Raw genomic sequence first — 16,032 nt, 5'->3', positions numbered from 1 at the left:
GAGGGAGGGGAGAGAGTGAGTGAGGGAGGGAGGGGAGAGAGTGAGTGAGGGAGGGAGGGGAGAGAGTGAGTGAGGGAGGGAGGGGAGAGAGTGAGTGAGGGAGGGAGGGGAGAGAGTGAGTGAGGGAGGGGGGGAGAGAGAGTGAGTGAGGGAGGGAGGGGGAGAGAGTGAGTGAGGGAGGGAGGGGAGAGAGTGAGTGAGGGAGGGGGGGAGAGAGTGAGTCTGAACATGCAGCAGCACTAACTGGCTGTTTAGCAGCAAGCTAAGACTCCATTTCCTACCTGGAAGGTCATTCCAACCAGAATAGAGGAAATAAATTCTTCCCAAAGTAGATTCACATCTTACTTTTCACTCTTTTAATTCTGCGTCATATTCTGATCCGACCATCAAGTTGTTTTCTAGGTCACATGGTTTTTTAAAAATCATTCATGAGATGTGAGCATCGTTGGCTAGGCAGGCATTTACTGCCCATCCCTAATTACACGGTGTGAAAAAAGCTCTGGGATACCCTGTGGATCCTGGATCTAAACAGCTCTGTGTGATGTCTTGTTTCTTCAGCTGGTCGAGCCATTGACTCCGAGTGGAGTTGTTCCAAACCAGGCGCAGATCCGAATCCTGAAGGAAACTGAAATGAAGAAAGTGAAGATTCTGGGATCTGGTGCGTTTGGAACGGTTTACAAGGTGAGGAAGCAATCCCTTGCACGGTTGGGACTTGGAGCAATTGTGATCATTTCTTCGACACTACTTTCTCTTTCCTTCCACTCTTTAATTCTTTGTAACTAGTTTGAAGTCCGCTGATCGTTTGACAGAGGGTCAGTGAAACTGACCCTGTCAGAGGTCCAGTCCTGGAGTGTTGAATACTAAATAAACAGGTTTGCCAAGTGTGGGACGCAGTTCTTTAGAATTTGAAAAACAGCTTCCAACATTTCAAGTCATTGCACCATCACCTTACAATTCGATTGAGTTTAGAGCTGATTCCAAACCTGGGCACTGCTGGGGAATTTACATAGCTTCCCAAGGCCACACTCCCAGTTGGGCCACTCCTCAACTCCAGAATTTACCTCAAATAATTCTAGTCACACTTACTCCATAATGGGAACGGATAGAAGGGCTTTGATCCATTGGAATCTATGGGTTGGCATGATGTGACAGGAGTGACATTTCTGAATGATTTGTTCATGTTATCCTGTCAGTCTGTTCAGGGTAAGCTCACTGGAAGACCTCAACTGATGACCTCAAATGCTTTTCCTTTTCCTGAATGCAGGGAGTCTGGATGCCAGAGGATGAAGATGTGAAGATCCCTGTTGCTATTAAGGTTTTAAGGGAGGGAACCTCTCCGAAAGCAAACAAAGAGATACTGGATGTAAGTATAACCAATGGTCTGTCAGCCCAGGCACTTCAAACAAGGTGGATCTGTTTAGTAAATGCCACAGGAATACAGTCACTCCTTTCCCTGCTGAATAATCAGGAGCTCTATATGGATGTGATTTATCCAGATTCTGGGTTGAAAGTCTCCCCTCTCAGCTTGGAATCAGCTCAGAGTGGAATTAGTATAGGCCAGTCTTAAACAAACTCCTCTATTTCCCTCACATTCATCTACAGAAGATGATTCCCTTACCCGCCTAACTCCAGCCCTCCACTCGCCACCCCATTGATATTTTCTCAAATTATTGTGGTGGACTTGGTAACTTTACAGTTATTTTCACCGTGACAATTCCGCCCCAATCTACATTCAGCAGTTTAGTTTCCATCATGGCGGTCCCCCTAGTGACCTTAGAACCTCCTTTAAAAGCCTCTGCAAGTCTGTGCTTAAACACTTTGTTAAAGCTTCTTTGTTGCTTTGAATGCCTCCAAAGGTTTGACAGATTCTGGCACCTTACACTTCGAAACAAGTTCTCATCATCTGGCCTCCCATCAAAGCTCTGATCAAGGTTCCCGAGTCCCCTCTCATATCGTTCTCTTCGTGCTGTAGTCCACGTCTGATCCCCTGACTCTTTGCATTAGTGCAAGAGTTCCCAAGACTCAGTGCTCCAACCCTGTTACTTCACCAAATCAATAACCTTCCTTGCCCATTCTCCACTATCCTGCTGATCACTCCACTTTACACTGAGCTCCCTTCAGATCCCAGTCCCTCCAGTGCAGCAACTGAATTAGTGTAACTGTTCTGTACCTGCTCTGGGTGCGATTAATGCACACGACCGGTTCAAAAATGGAAAGGCGGTTTGATTCCTGGTGCCTTATTCCTGAAGGTGAGAATGGAATTTCGCCAATTCCCACTCCACAGAGAAACACGTACCAGCCAGTAGGGGAGGTTAAGAAAGTGGAGATGGTAGTGATTGACAAGCTGGTGAACAATGTTTTGTATATTACAGGAAGCGTACATAATGGCAGGTGTGAGTAGCCCTTACGTCTGTCGCCTGCTTGGGATCTGCCTGACATCCACTGTGCAGCTGGTAACACAGCTGATGCCGTATGGATCCCTGCTGGATTACATCCGAGAAAACAAAGACCGGATTGGATCCCAGCATCTCCTCAACTGGTGTGTGCAGATCGCAAAGGTACGCCAGCAGAGAGAACTGCACTGGAACGGCTTGACTAGGGGTGCGGCTAGTCTGGAGCACAAGTCTTCACTACAGCCGTGATGCTGTCAGGCCCATAGCCTTTGCTGTATCCAGTGCCTTCAGCTGTTTCTTGATAACGTGGAACGCGGAGTGAATCGAATTGGCTGAAGTCTGGCATCTGTGATGGTGGGGATCTTGGGAGGAGGCCGAGAAGGATCATTCACTTGGCAGTTCTGGCTGAAGATGGTTACAAAAGCCTTGTCTTCTGCACTGACGTGCTAGACCCCACCATCATTAAGAATGGGGATGTTTTTGAAGCCTCCTCCAGTTAGCTGTTTAATTGTCCACTGCCATTCACAACTGGATATGGCAGGACTGCAGAGTTTTGATCTGCTCGGTTGGTTGTTGCACTGTCTATAGCATGATGTTCCAGCTGTTTAGCATGCATATAGAGCTGTGTTGTGCTGTTAGCTGGTTGGTACCTTATTATTAGGTATGCCTGGTGTTGCTCCTGGCATGCTCTCCTACACTCCTCAATGAACCATGGACGGTCCCCTGCCTTGATGGTAATGGTAGAGTAGGGGATATGCCAGGCCATGAGGTTGCAGGTTGTAGTTGAATGCGGTTCCACTGCTGATGGCCCACAGTGTTTCATGGATGCCCAGTTTTGAGTTGTTGAATCTGTTCTGAATCTTGAAGCAAAATACTGCGGATGCTGGAAATCTGAAACAGAAACAGAAAATTCTGGAAAAACTCAGCAGGTCTAACAGCATCAGCATCCTTCAGGCTGAAGAAGAGTTATACGGAGTTGAAACGTTAACTCTGTCTTTCTCTCCACAGAAGCTGTTAGACCTGCTGAGTTTTTCCAGCATTTTCTGTTTCTGTTCTGAATCTATCCCATTTAGCACAGTGGTAGTGGCACACAACGTAATGGACAATGTCCTCAGTGTGAAGATGGGACTTCATCTACACAAGGACTCCTACCATGACTGTCATGATCAGATGTACCTGCAGCAGGTAGATTGGTGAGGACAAGGTCAAGTAAGTTTTTCCCTCTTGTTGGTTCCCTCAGCACCTGCTGCAGGCCGAATCTGGCAAGACATGTCCTTCAGGACTGAGCCAGCTTGTTTGGTAGCGGTGCTACCAAGCCACTCTTGGTAATGGGCATTGAAATCCTCCACCAAGAGTGCATTCTGTGCTCTATTATCTTCAATGTTTCTTCCAAGCTGTGTTCAACATGGGGGAGTACTGAATCATCAGCTGAGGGAGAGTGGTAACTGGTAATCAGCACGAAGTTTCCTTGCCTGATGCTTTAAGACTTCATGGGATCCATAGTCAATGTTGAGGACTCCCAGGGCCACACTCTCCTGACTGTATACCACTGTGCCGCCACCTCTGGTGGGTCTGCCATGTTGGTGGGACAGGACATACCCAGGGATGGTGTTGGAGAAGTCTGGGTTATTGGCTTTAAGGTATGATTCGGTGAATGTGACTATGTCAGGCTGCTGCTTGACCTGTGTGCAAGACAGCGCTCCTAATTTTGACACGAGTTCCCAGATATTTGTGAGGACTTTGCAGGGTCATCTGGGTAGGATGCTCCTTTGTTGTTTTTAAGTCAATGCCGGGTGGTCTATCCACCTTTATTCGTACAAACTGAAAGCTCTCGGTTGTGATATAAAGCAAAGTTATAGATAAGGAGAGGGCTGGAGCCACACTGACTGAATGACTGACTGAACTCTCACGGTCATTCAGGGAATGAATTACCTGGAAGATCACGTTCGATTGGTGCACCGCGATCTAGCAGCAAGGAATGTCCTTGTGAAGAGCTCGAATCACGTGAAGATCACAGACTTCGGACTTGCCAGGCTCCTGGATATCGATGAGACGGAATATCACGCGGATGGAGGAAAGGTAAATACTGTCTATTGGACTGGATCTGCTGACTCTACACACTGTGTATGCAAATGCGCTGGAGAAACGGAGGCAGTGACACACTGGAGCAACCTCAGCTCAGACCTTGCTGCTTGAACTGTGGAGGCCCCACACTCTGCACTGAGTCGTGAATCTGAATCATTGAAATTCTAGAGATAATGAGGGAAACCATACAGAGCCTGAGAGTTTCCGCCTCAGCTCTTATTCCCTTTGTTGATGTGAGTTGTCCCAAGCTCAGTGGGTGTCTGACTGTTCATTTCTAATTCTCCGTACATCCACCTTGTTTTTGCAGCTGACATCTTTGAGCCTGCAATGACCAGGTTTGTTGAGTTGTCTATGCTTCCTCTCAGTGACAGTTAATGCCGTTAGGTTTGCAGAATGATTGATCTCATCTGCTGCCCTCTTAGGTTCCGATCAAATGGATGGCGTTGGAATCCATTTTGCACCGAAAATTCACCCACCAAAGTGACGTCTGGAGTTACGGTATGTAAACCCATACCCCTTACTGTGACATCTCAGTGGCCCAATCTGATTATCAGTGTGTACATAGAGAGGTGGTACATGAGCTCCTTAGAGCGTCACATGCCCGACCCCAATCAGGAGGAGGATTAACCACAAGGAAGCTCTAACTGCAAATCTATCAGTCTTAGTATTGCGACATTTGCGGTGAGGTCACGATCTAGTAGGTTTCAATCACAGGGTGGGGGTGCTGGGCGGGTGAGGTTCACACACTGAGTCTGGAACTGCTGTGTGAGAGTCTGGGTATCTGAGTGCACTGAGGGAGGGGCCTCTAGGTTGCACACAATAAGAGGGCCAGTACAGTCATGTTAATCAGGAATGTCCTTGTTATCTGTGTGTCACGCTCCTTGTGCATTGTAGTGACAGAACATTCGGCTATCTGCAGGTGTAACAGTCTGGGAGTTGATGACTTTTGGAGCTAAACCATACGATGGAATCCCGGCTCGAGATATCCCTGACCTGCTGGAGAAGGGAGAGCGTCTCCCACAGCCCCCAATCTGCACCATTGATGTCTACATGATAATGGTTAAATGTGAGTTGGAAATCTGGTGCACAAACACAGGACACCAGCTCAGAGCATTCAGCGTAACACCATGATGTGAGACTGAACTCCACAGAGAAGAGTCACAGTCAATGTGGAACTGAGTCCCAAGGAGGGAGAGAGGCCAGGCCTGGCCATTTATACTTTTAATAAACATTTTCCCATAACTTGAGAGATTTAGCACAAAATGAGTACTCTCTGCTAAAACCAGAAAATGCTGGAATTACTCAGAAGGTCTGGCAGCATCTGTGGGGAGAGAAATAGCTGCCGGATCTGCTGACTCTCTCCAGCATTTTCTGTTTCTACTTATTAATGTTTCAGGTTAATGGCCTTTGATCAGAACTGGAAAAGGTTAGAGAGATGACAGGTTTTAAGCAAGTACAGAGGCAGTGGAAGGGGAGGAAGGAACAAAAGAGGAAGATTTGTGATAGGGTGGAAGGCTGGAGAGATTAAATAACAAAAGGATGATGGTGCAAGGCAAAAGGAGACAGTAATGGAACAAATAAAGAAAGAAAAGATGGATTTAGTGGAGGTGGAAATGAAATGTCAGAATCTTTAGCAACAGCTGCCGTCTAAATTAATAGATAGGGGCAGAGATTATGATCTGAAATTATTGACCTCAGTGTTGAGTCCAAAGGCTGTAAAGTGGATAATTAAAAGATAAGGTGCCATTCATGAAGCTCACATTGAGCTTCATTGAGACAACATTGGATGCTTAGGACAGAGGTTGGAGTGAAGCAGGGATTAAAATTTCCACTTTGTTTGCAATCAGGGAGTATCTGCAGACGATTATTTGTAATTTTGCAATCCCGACAGTAATCTCAATCTTCTCGAAGCTGAGGAAACTAAGTTAACAACGACCAATAACAGAGAACAAAATCCAAGCTGAGAAACAGTGACAACACCTCACAGCTCTTCAGGATGTCCTGAGGGAGTGTAAGGCATTGAATAAATGGGAGTCTTTGTTTTCTTTGCACCCTCACTTCTGACAGTTTCTCAGAGGACTGGATCCCAGCTCCTGAAGCTACGATTGACAGTATTTTCCCCATTGTTTTATTAGGCTGGATGATCGACTCTGAATGTCGACCCAGATTCCGGGAATTGGTGACAGAGTTTACAAAAATGGCCCGAGACCCCCCACGATATGTGGTAATCCAGGTGAGTACAGGAGGGGGTGATACGGGGACCTCGCTAATTTTGGACACGGTTAACAGATTTGACTCCCGCTCTCCCTGTCTGTCTCCCCCCTCTCTCTTTCTCTCTCCCCCCCCCCTCTCTTTCTCTCCCCCATCGCGCTATCTCTCCCCCCCCATCGCGCTATCTCTCCCCCCCATCGCTCTATCTCTCCCCCCCATCGTTCTCCTCCTCTATCTCTCCCATCTCTCTCTCCCCCTCATCTCGCTCTCACCCCCCCCATCTCTCCCTCTCCCCCATCTCTCTCTCTCCCCCATCTCTCTCTCTCCCCCATCTCTCTCTCTCTCCCCCATCTCTCTCTCTCTCCCCCATCTCTCTCTCTCTCCCCCATCTCTCTCTCTCTCCCCCATCTCTCTCTCTGTCTCTCCCCCATCTCTCTCTCTCTCTCCCCCATCTCTCTCTCTCTTCCCCCATCTCTCTCTCTCTCCCCCATCTCTCTCTCTCTCCTCCCGCATCTCTCTCTCTCCCCCCATCTCTCTCTCTCTCCCCCATCTCTCTCTCTCTCCCCCATCTCTCTCTCTCTCCCCCATCTCTCTCTCTCTCCCCCATCTCTCTTTCTCTCTCCCCCATCTCTCTCTCTCTCCCCCATCTCTCTTTCTCTCTCCCCCATCTCTCTCTCTCTCCCCCATCTCTCTCTCTCCCCTATCTCTCTCTCTCTCTCCCCATCTCTCTCTCTCCCCCATCTCTCTCTCTCCCCCCATCTCTCTATCTCTCCCATCCCATGTTTCTCTCCCCCATCTCTCTATCTCTCCCCATCTCTCTCTCCCCCCATCTCTCTCTCCCCCCATCTCTCTCTCCCCCCATCTCTCTCTACCCCTCATCTCACTCTCATCCCCCCTCATCTCTCCCCCTTCCCATTATCTCTCCCCCTCCCCCTCATCTCTCCTCTCCTCCCCCTCCCCCTCATCTCTCCCCCTCCCCCTCATCTCTCCCCTCCCCCTCATCTCTCCCCTCCTCCTCATCTCTCCCCCTCACCTCTCTCCCTCCCCCTCACCTCTCCCCCTCCCCCCATCTCTCTCTCCCCATCTCTCTCTCCCCCATCTCTCTCTCCCCCCATCTCTCTCTCCCCCCATCTCTCTCTCCCCCTCATCTCTCTCCCCCTCATCTCTCCCCCTCCCCATCATCTCTCCCCCTCCCCATCATCTCTCCCCCTCCCCATCATCTCTCCCCCTCCCCATCATCTCTCCCCCTCCCCATCATCTCTCCCCCTCCCCATCATCTCTCCTCTCCCCCTCCCCATCATCTCTCCTCTCCCCCTCCCCATCATCTCTCCTCTCCCCCTCATCTCTCCTCTCCCTCTCCCCCTCCCCCTCATCTCTCCCCCTCCCCCTCCCCCTCATCTCTCCCCCTCCCCCTCATCTCTCCCCCTCCCCCTCATCTCTCCCCCTCATCTCTCCCCCTCCCCCTCATCTCTCCCCCTCATCTCTCCCCCTCACCTCTCCCCCTCGCCTCTCTCCCTCACCCCCGCCACTCCCCCTCACCCCCGCCTCTCCCCCTCACCCCCGCCTCTCCCCCTCACCCCCGCCTCTCCCCCTCACCCCCGCCTCTCCCCCTCACCCCCGCCTCTCCCCCTCACCCCCGCCTCTCCCCCTCACCCCCGCCTCTCCCCCTCACCCCCGCCTCTCCCCTTCACCCCCGCCTCTCCCCCTCACCTCTCCCCCTCACCCCACCTCTCCCCCTCACCCCCGCCTCTCCCCCTCACCCCCGCCTCTCCCCCTTCACCCCCGCCTCTCCCCCTCACCCCGCCTCTCCCCCTCACCCCCGCCTCTCCCCCTCACCCCCGCCTCTCCCCCTCCTTCGCGCTCCCTGTTCCTCACTGACTCACTTCACCCCTGTTTTTCTACCCCAGCCAAATCTCCTTTTGACTGGATGTGAGGTAGAACCTATCCTGCCTACCGTTATGTTTTAGTGCTGAGAGTGCCTGGGCTGAAATGTTGGTGAGCTGATCTCTGTCTTTCCCATTGCCTTGTCGTAGGGTGATGAGCAGATGGTCCTTCAGAGCCCCACTGACAGTAAATTCTACCGCACCTTGCTGGAGGACGAGGACATGCAGGACCTGATCGACGCTGAAGAATATCTGGTACCACATCAGGGATTTTTCAACACTCAGCCCTGCATCCATAACAGGAGCAGAATGTCATCTTCCAGAGTAAATATTTGTGACAGTGTTTAACCCAGCTCCTTTTATACCAGTTCAATATACCTAGACCTGGCTCTCAGTGACAGAGCCCCTGTTCCTTCCGGCCTGGGGCTTTAGTAATGGAGATGTGAAGCGGGCACTTGCTTGTGTGTTCTAGGTTCAAGGAAAGCCAAATTGTGGAGCATTATTCCAGATTTTGTCTCACATCACATGGAATTGGCAGATTCTCCAGGGCATTCACTGAATTCCTGTCCGATCATGAAAGCCATTTGTGTGCCTGGTGTAAACAGCCAGGCTGGGCGAGCACAAGTAGGCTCAGGATCTTCATTTTCTGACTAGGAACATAGGCGCAGGAGTAGGCCATTCGGCCCTTTGAACCTGCTCCGCTGTTTAACAAGATCATGGCTGATCATCTGCCTCAATGCAATCTTCCCGCACTATCCCGATTTCCCTTGGTGTCGTTGATATCTAGAAACCTACGGACATCTGCTTTGAACATTCTCAGTGTCTGAGCCTCCACAGCCCTCTGGGGTAGAGAATTTCAAAGATTTATGACCGTCTGACTGAAAAAATTCCTCCTCATCTTGGTCCTAAATGGCTTACCCCTTATTCAGAGACTCTGTCACCTGTTTCTAAACCTCCCAAACCAGGGGAAACATCCTTCCTGCATCTACCCTGTCGAGCCCTGTAAGAATTTTGTACACTTCAATGAGATCACCTAAACTCTAGAGAACATAAGCCCAGTGCCCTCAATCTTTCCTCATACGACAATCCTGCCATCCCAGGAATCAGTCTGGTGAACTCCCTCTATGGCAAGTATATCGTTTCTTAGGTAAGGAGCCTAAAACTGCGCACTGTACTCCAGGTGTGGTCTCACCAAGGCGCTATACAGCTGCAGCAAGACTTCCTTACTCCTGTACTCAAATCCTCTCGCAATAACCATTTGCCTTCCTAATTGCTTGCTGCTCCTGCATGTTAGCTTTCAGTGACTTATGAACAAGGACACCCAGGGCCCTTTGGACATCAATACGTATCAACCTCTCCCCATTTAAGAAATACTCTGCATTTCTGTTTTTCCTACCAAAGTGGATAACTTTACATTTTTTCTATATTATATTCCATGTGCCATGTTCTTGCCAACTCGCTTAGTCTGTCTAAATCCCCTTGAAGCCTCTTTGCATCCTCCTCGCAACTCACATTCCTACCTAGATTTATGTCATCAGCAAATTTGGAAATATTACCTTTAGTCCCCACAGCCAAATCATTGATATAGATTGTGAATAGCTGGGGCCCAAGCACTGATCCTTGCGACACCCCACTAGTCACAGCCTGCCAACCTGAGAGTGATCCATTTATTCCTCCTCTTTGTTTTCTGCCTATTAACCTATCAATCCAGGCCAGTATATTACCCCCAATCCCATGAGCTCCAATTTTACTTACTAACCTGTGTGGGACCTTTATTGAAAGCCTTCTGATAATCCAAATACACCACATCCACTGGTTCCCCCTTATCTATTCTGCTAGTAGTATCCTCAAAAGAACTCCAACAGGTTTGTCAATCATGATTTCCCTTTCATAAATCCATGTTGACTGCCCAGTCTCACCATTATTTTCCATGTGCCCAGTTATCACACCCTTTACAATAGATTCTAGCATTTTCCCTACCACTGATGCCTGGCTCACAGGTTGGTAGTTCCCTGTTTTCTCTCTCCTTCCTTTCTTAAACAGTGGGGTTACATTTGCCACCTTCTAATCTGCAGGAGCCATTTCAGAACCTATAGAACTTTGAAGAGTGACCACCAATGCATCCACTATCTCTATAGCCACCTCTTTCAACACTCTAGGATGTAGATCATCAGGTCCAGGGGATTTATCAACTTTCAGTCGCATTAATTTCTCCAGCGCTACTTTTTTACAAATACTAATTCCTTTCAGGTCCTCAATCTCACTAATCCCTTAGCTCCCCAATATTTCAGGGATGGTTTTTTGTATCTTCCTCCGTGAAGAGAGACACATTGTATTTGTTCAGTTTCTCTGCCATTCTCTTATTTCCCATTATAAATTCTCCTGTCTCTGTCTGTGTTGGGCCCTCATTAGTCTTCACTAACCTTTTGCTTTTTACATATCTATAGGAGCTTTTGCAGTTTTTTTTTAATATGTTCCTCGCTCGTTTACTCACTGTACCCAGCTCACTGGGGAATTGCTGATGTAGCTTGGAAGAAGTCCAGCAGACAGAGTCCTCGCCCTGTTCTGTATCACTGGGTTTGCCCTGCGTTTATGGATTGATTTGATCAGTCAGATCAGCCCAGATGAAATCTCGGATGCTGCATCTTATGATGCTGACTGGCCATTGAGATCTCACAGCAGCAGCATTTGGCGATTGTACCTGTGGATGGAAACTCGGGCAGGGGTGTTATTTTGGGCAAGATCAGTGTTAATATTTGAGCCAAGGGGCCTCCTCAGTGGCAGCGCTGGGTCCCCTGCGGTATTGAGCCGTACATGTGTGAGGAGGCTACACAATGTACATGAAAACCAGCTTCACTCTGGGGCTGCAGATGGGGCTACGACTGACCTTTGCACTTCTGAGTTGGGGAGGGTAAAGGGTCAGAGATAGCATTCCAAACAAAACCCCACTGGGATTTAGTGTGTTTGTGTTGGCTGAGGATAATCAGATAGCTTGCTGGCACTCACTGGGCTTGTGCATAAACAATGGCCCTTGGATGGGATGTGACGCAAAGTCAAAACCTGTAGGGACGGAGGGAGGAAATTTTGGGCGGCTGGGATTAAGTATTTACAGTAAATCAAACTCCTGTGAACACCCAGAATGTCCCTGTGTTCTTGGTCTATGGACAATCTGCTGTGTAATTCCAACTCCCCAACCTGCTGACCCAGTCCAGGGCTGGATTCTGTTGCTCAGTGACTGCAAGTTGGAATTAGTGCCAGGCTGTGCGGGCACTAGTTATGTCACCAGTTAGTGCAAGCTTGTGCCCAGCCTCTTGTCCTGACAGCTTTCCTTTTCTCCCGCAGAGTGCAACGAGTGTGGCAGAGGTGGGAGGTCAGGGGTCAGAGGCAGCACAGAGCTCCGGCCTGGCGCATGCTGCCTCACAACAATCAGCAGCTGCCTGTGTGGATACTTACGCTGATGCCGAGGGTTCGGGATGTAGAGGAGCGCCCTGCTGCCCCACTGGAGAGGACAATGTCACACAGCGGTATAGCTCCGATCCCACGGTGCGTGTGACCGATGAGGAAGAGGAGGAGGTGGACAGTTATATTTCGCTGGGCTCCGAGAAAACAGAAACAGGTGGGAGAGCAACTGTTAATGTCATTGGTGTTTGTTCCATTTCTCGTTGACACCAACTGCCCCACTAAATCCCACTGGTTATCAGTCATGTGTTAGCTGAGAGTCCATTCATACACGTGAATCTAATGCTGTCTCACCCAACATTGTCACTGCAGGGGTCAAAGGATTGTCCGTAGTGTGCAGAGATTTATTCTCCTCCCGCTTGTATCCGGGACTCCTCACCCTGCAGCTGGGGCCGGGATCATGGGGTTTTTGCACTGACTATCTCAGTGCCAGAGCACACAGTTCGCTTGCTCATGGCCTCTCTATCGCGGTGCCACTAGTACCCAGGCCAGCTGATCCCAGGGAGAGGGTGACTGGGTCCCAGGAGACCAGGAACTGGCCTGACAGGGTTTGGGGTCTGCATCTCCTGGCAACACCTATACCTGACTTTGTTCCTAATCTTTGTCTCTTGTTTCTTGTTAGACTACATAAACCAACCAGAAGAAACCTCATCATCTGGCCGAGCTGGAAGACCTGAGTTAGTCGCTCGAAGCAGTGCTGGGAATGGCCCCATGATCCCGAAGAGTCCATTCAGAAACATGGTGGAAAATCCTGAATATCTGACTCACCAGAGCCTGGTATCGGGGGTCAAGGATCTGCCGTTCGATAACCCTGACTACTGGGGCCAGGATCCCCAGAGCAGGTCACAACCCGGGAATACTCCGTGCCTGACCCCTGCTGCTCCCCTGCTAACACAACCCAATGGGTACATCCGAGTCGCAACAGCAGAGAATCCTGAATACCTTGGCCTGGCTGAGACCAGTAGTGTGTAGAGGGACCTGGCAGCTCCTGGTGTAACCAGCTCTCTCACTGCCAGTAAACTGAACCGAAATAAGAATGTTAAAGTTACTGAAAGCAGAAGGATGCTTCTCCTTGTGTCTAACAGCATCCTTGAAAAGGCAGCTTGTTTTACTTATCACCTTAACTGAGTCTCACTGGTTCCTGGTGAGTGAGGAATTCGTTGGTGCCAGTTTCTGTCATGGAATCTTCTACAAGTGTGAATGTCATTCCCAGTGAACCAGAGCCCAGGTTAAGCAGCAAAGCTTTTCTAAATGTAGCATTTCAGAAATTCCGGTGGAGTGGAAACCAATTCTGTGCTGGTCTGGGCCAGTGAACAAACACTTTCAGGTGTGAGCAGGCCGACTGTTAACTGTTTCCTCAGAGTCATGTTTGGAAGACAAAATCACAAAACTATTTGAGAAAAGCACAAAATCCAAATTCCGATCCAGGAGTCCCTGACAATTCAGTGATGACCCAGGCCGGCAGTATTTCCATCGGCCACTCCACACCGGATCCCACACCGTGCAGCTGTTTGGGGCATCACTTGGGAATCTCAGCGGAGCCCCTGGGCGCTGGCCCTCCCTCCCTCCCTGGGCGCTGGCCCTCCCTCCCTCCCTGGGCGCTGGCCCTCCCTCCCTCCCTGGGCATTGGCCCACCCTCCCTCCCTGGGCGCTGGCCCTCCCTCCCTCCCTGGGCGCTGGTCCTCCCTCCCTCCCTGGGCGCTGGTCCTCCCTCCCTCCCTGGGCGCTGCCCCTCCCTCCCTCCCTGGGCGCTGGCCCTCCCTCCCTCCCTGGGCGCTGGCCCTCCCTCCCTCCCTGGGCGTTGCCCCTCCCTCCCTCCCTGGGCGTTGCCCCTCCCTCCCTCCCTGGGCGCTGCCCCTCCCTCCCTCCCTGGGCGCTGCCCCTCCCTCCCTCCCTGGGCGCTGCCCCTCCCTCCCTCCCTGGGCGCTGGCCCTCCCTCCCTCCCTGGGCGCTGGTCCTCCCTCCCTCCCTGGGCGCTGGTCCTCCCTCCCTCCCTGGGCGCTGGCCCTCCCTCCCTCCCTGGGCGCTGGCCCTCCCCGTGCCACCACTGTGTGGCCTATGGTGGTCGGTCGGGTTAGGGGCCCCCTTGGTTTGTGTTGACTTTCCTGAGTCACTGGGCATGTCCTGTGTCTGATGGTAATGGGTGGCCTCACATTGAACAGATGAAAATTGCCCTGGACTCTGGGTGAGTTGAGTGATCGGCAGTGAGGAGCCAGTCAGTGACTGCGCCATTGGGATCAGCGTTGGTGCTGGGTTTATGGTCTGAAATATCTCTGACCAGTAGGGAGTGGGTGGCGTAATTGTATTGTCACTGGACTAGTAATCCAGAGACCCGGGGTAATGCTCTGGAGACCCGGGTTTGAATCCCACCACAGCAGATGCTGGAATTAAAAGTCTAATGATGCGCATGAAACCATTGCTGATTACCACGTACCGCCCTCCCTCAGTTGATGAATCAGTGCTGCTCCATATTGAATGCCACTTGGAGAGCACTGATGGTGGCAAGGGTGCAGAATATACTCTGGGTATACAAATCCTAAAGAACATATCTGCTGGACTGGGTCTGCGGCAGGTGGTGAGGGAACCACCAACCTGCCTGCCACAGATGCACATGTCCATGACAGTATTGGTAGGAGTGACCACCGCACAGTTGTTGTGGAGACGAAGTCCCGCCTTCACATTGAGGATACCCTCCATTGTGTGTGTGTCGCTAGCACCGTACTAAATGGGATAGATTTCGAACAGATCTAGCAACTCAAGACTGGGCATCCATGAGGTGCTGTGGGCCATCAACATCAGTAGAATTGTATTCGAACACAATCTGTAACCTCATGGCCCGGCATATCCCCCACTCTACCATTACCATCAAGCCAGAGGATCAACCCTGGTTCAATGAAGAGTGCAGGAGGGCATGCCAGGAGCAGCACCAGGCATACCTAAAAATGAGGCATCAACCTGGTGAAGCTATAACACAGGACTACCTGCGTGCCAAACAGCATAAGCAGCAAGTAGTAGACAGAGCTAAGTGATACCACAACTAATAGATAGATCTAAGCTCTGCAGCACTGCCACATCCAGTCGTGAATGGTGGTGGACAATTAAACAACTCACTAAAGGAGGAGGCTCCACAAATATCCCCATCCTCAATGATGGAGGAGCCCAGCACATCAATGCAAAAGATAAGACTGAAGCATTTGCAACAATCTTCAGCCAGAAGTGCTGAGTGGATGATCCATCTCGGCCCCCTCCAGAGATCCCCAGCATCACAGATGCCAGTCTTTAGCCAATTCAATTCACTCCACGTGATATCAAGTAACGGCTGAAGGCACTGGATACTGCAAAGGTTATGGGCCCTGACAATATTCCAGCAATAGTACTGAAGACTTGTGCTCCAGAACTTGCTACGCCCATAGCCAAGCTGTTCCAGTACAGCTACAACATCTACCCAGCTATGTGGAAAATTGCCCAGGTATGTCCTGTACACAAAAAGCAGGACAAATCCAACCCGGGCAAGTACCGCCCCTTTAGTCTACTCTCCATCATCAGTAAAGTGATGGAAGGGGTCATCAACAGTGCTATCAAGCTGTACTTAATGAGCAATAACCTGCTCACTGATGTTCAGTTTGTGTTCCGCCAGAGCCACTCAGCACCTGACCTCATTACAGCCTTGGTTCAAACATGGACAAAAGAGCTGAACTCAGAGGTGAGGCAAGAGAGACTGTCCTTGACATCAAGGCAGCATTGACTGAGTGTGGCATCAAGATGATGGCGTAGTGGCATTGTCGCTGGACTGGTAATGCAGGGTAATTCTCTGGGGGCCTGGGTTCGAATCCCACCTTGGCAGTTGGGTGGAATTTGAATTCAGTAAAAATCTGGAATTAAAAATCTAATGATGACCATGATGATGACCATGAAACCATTGCTGATTGTTGTAAAAAACCCATCTGGTTCTCTGATGTCCTTTAGGGAAGGAAACCTTACCCGGCCTGGCCTACATGTGA

The 16,032-nt window shown here is 50.3% G+C and overlaps 1 protein-coding gene across 2 annotated transcripts in view; it reads left to right on the top strand.

Moving 5' to 3' along the window:
* Positions 1–14,552, top strand: part of erbb2 (erb-b2 receptor tyrosine kinase 2) — a 51,400-nt gene extending 36,848 nt beyond the window's left edge. Inside the window, exons 18-27 of one of the 2 annotated variants that reach the window (XM_078529524.1) lie at positions 559–681; positions 1,265–1,363; positions 2,373–2,558; positions 4,314–4,472; positions 4,901–4,976; positions 5,398–5,544; positions 6,614–6,711; positions 8,723–8,827; positions 11,915–12,188; positions 12,654–14,552. In XM_078529524.1, coding sequence (XP_078385650.1) covers positions 559–681; positions 1,265–1,363; positions 2,373–2,558; positions 4,314–4,472; positions 4,901–4,976; positions 5,398–5,544; positions 6,614–6,711; positions 8,723–8,827; positions 11,915–12,188; positions 12,654–13,003 — 1,617 coding nt within the window. In that variant the 3' untranslated portion in view covers positions 13,004–14,552. Of the gene's footprint in view, positions 1–558; positions 682–1,264; positions 1,364–2,372; positions 2,559–4,313; positions 4,473–4,900; positions 4,977–5,397; positions 5,545–6,613; positions 6,712–8,722; positions 8,897–11,914; positions 12,189–12,653 lie in introns of both variants that reach the window. The other variant, XM_078529523.1, reaches the window with a different exon arrangement.
* The last annotated feature ends 1,480 nt before the right edge of the window (positions 14,553–16,032 follow it).

This window comes from Cetorhinus maximus, chromosome 25 (assembly GCF_964194155.1).
Source record: "Cetorhinus maximus chromosome 25, sCetMax3.hap1.1, whole genome shotgun sequence".
NCBI classification, from domain to species: Eukaryota; Metazoa; Chordata; class Chondrichthyes; order Lamniformes; family Cetorhinidae; genus Cetorhinus; species Cetorhinus maximus.
This window is presented reverse-complemented; position numbering and strand designations above follow the sequence as displayed.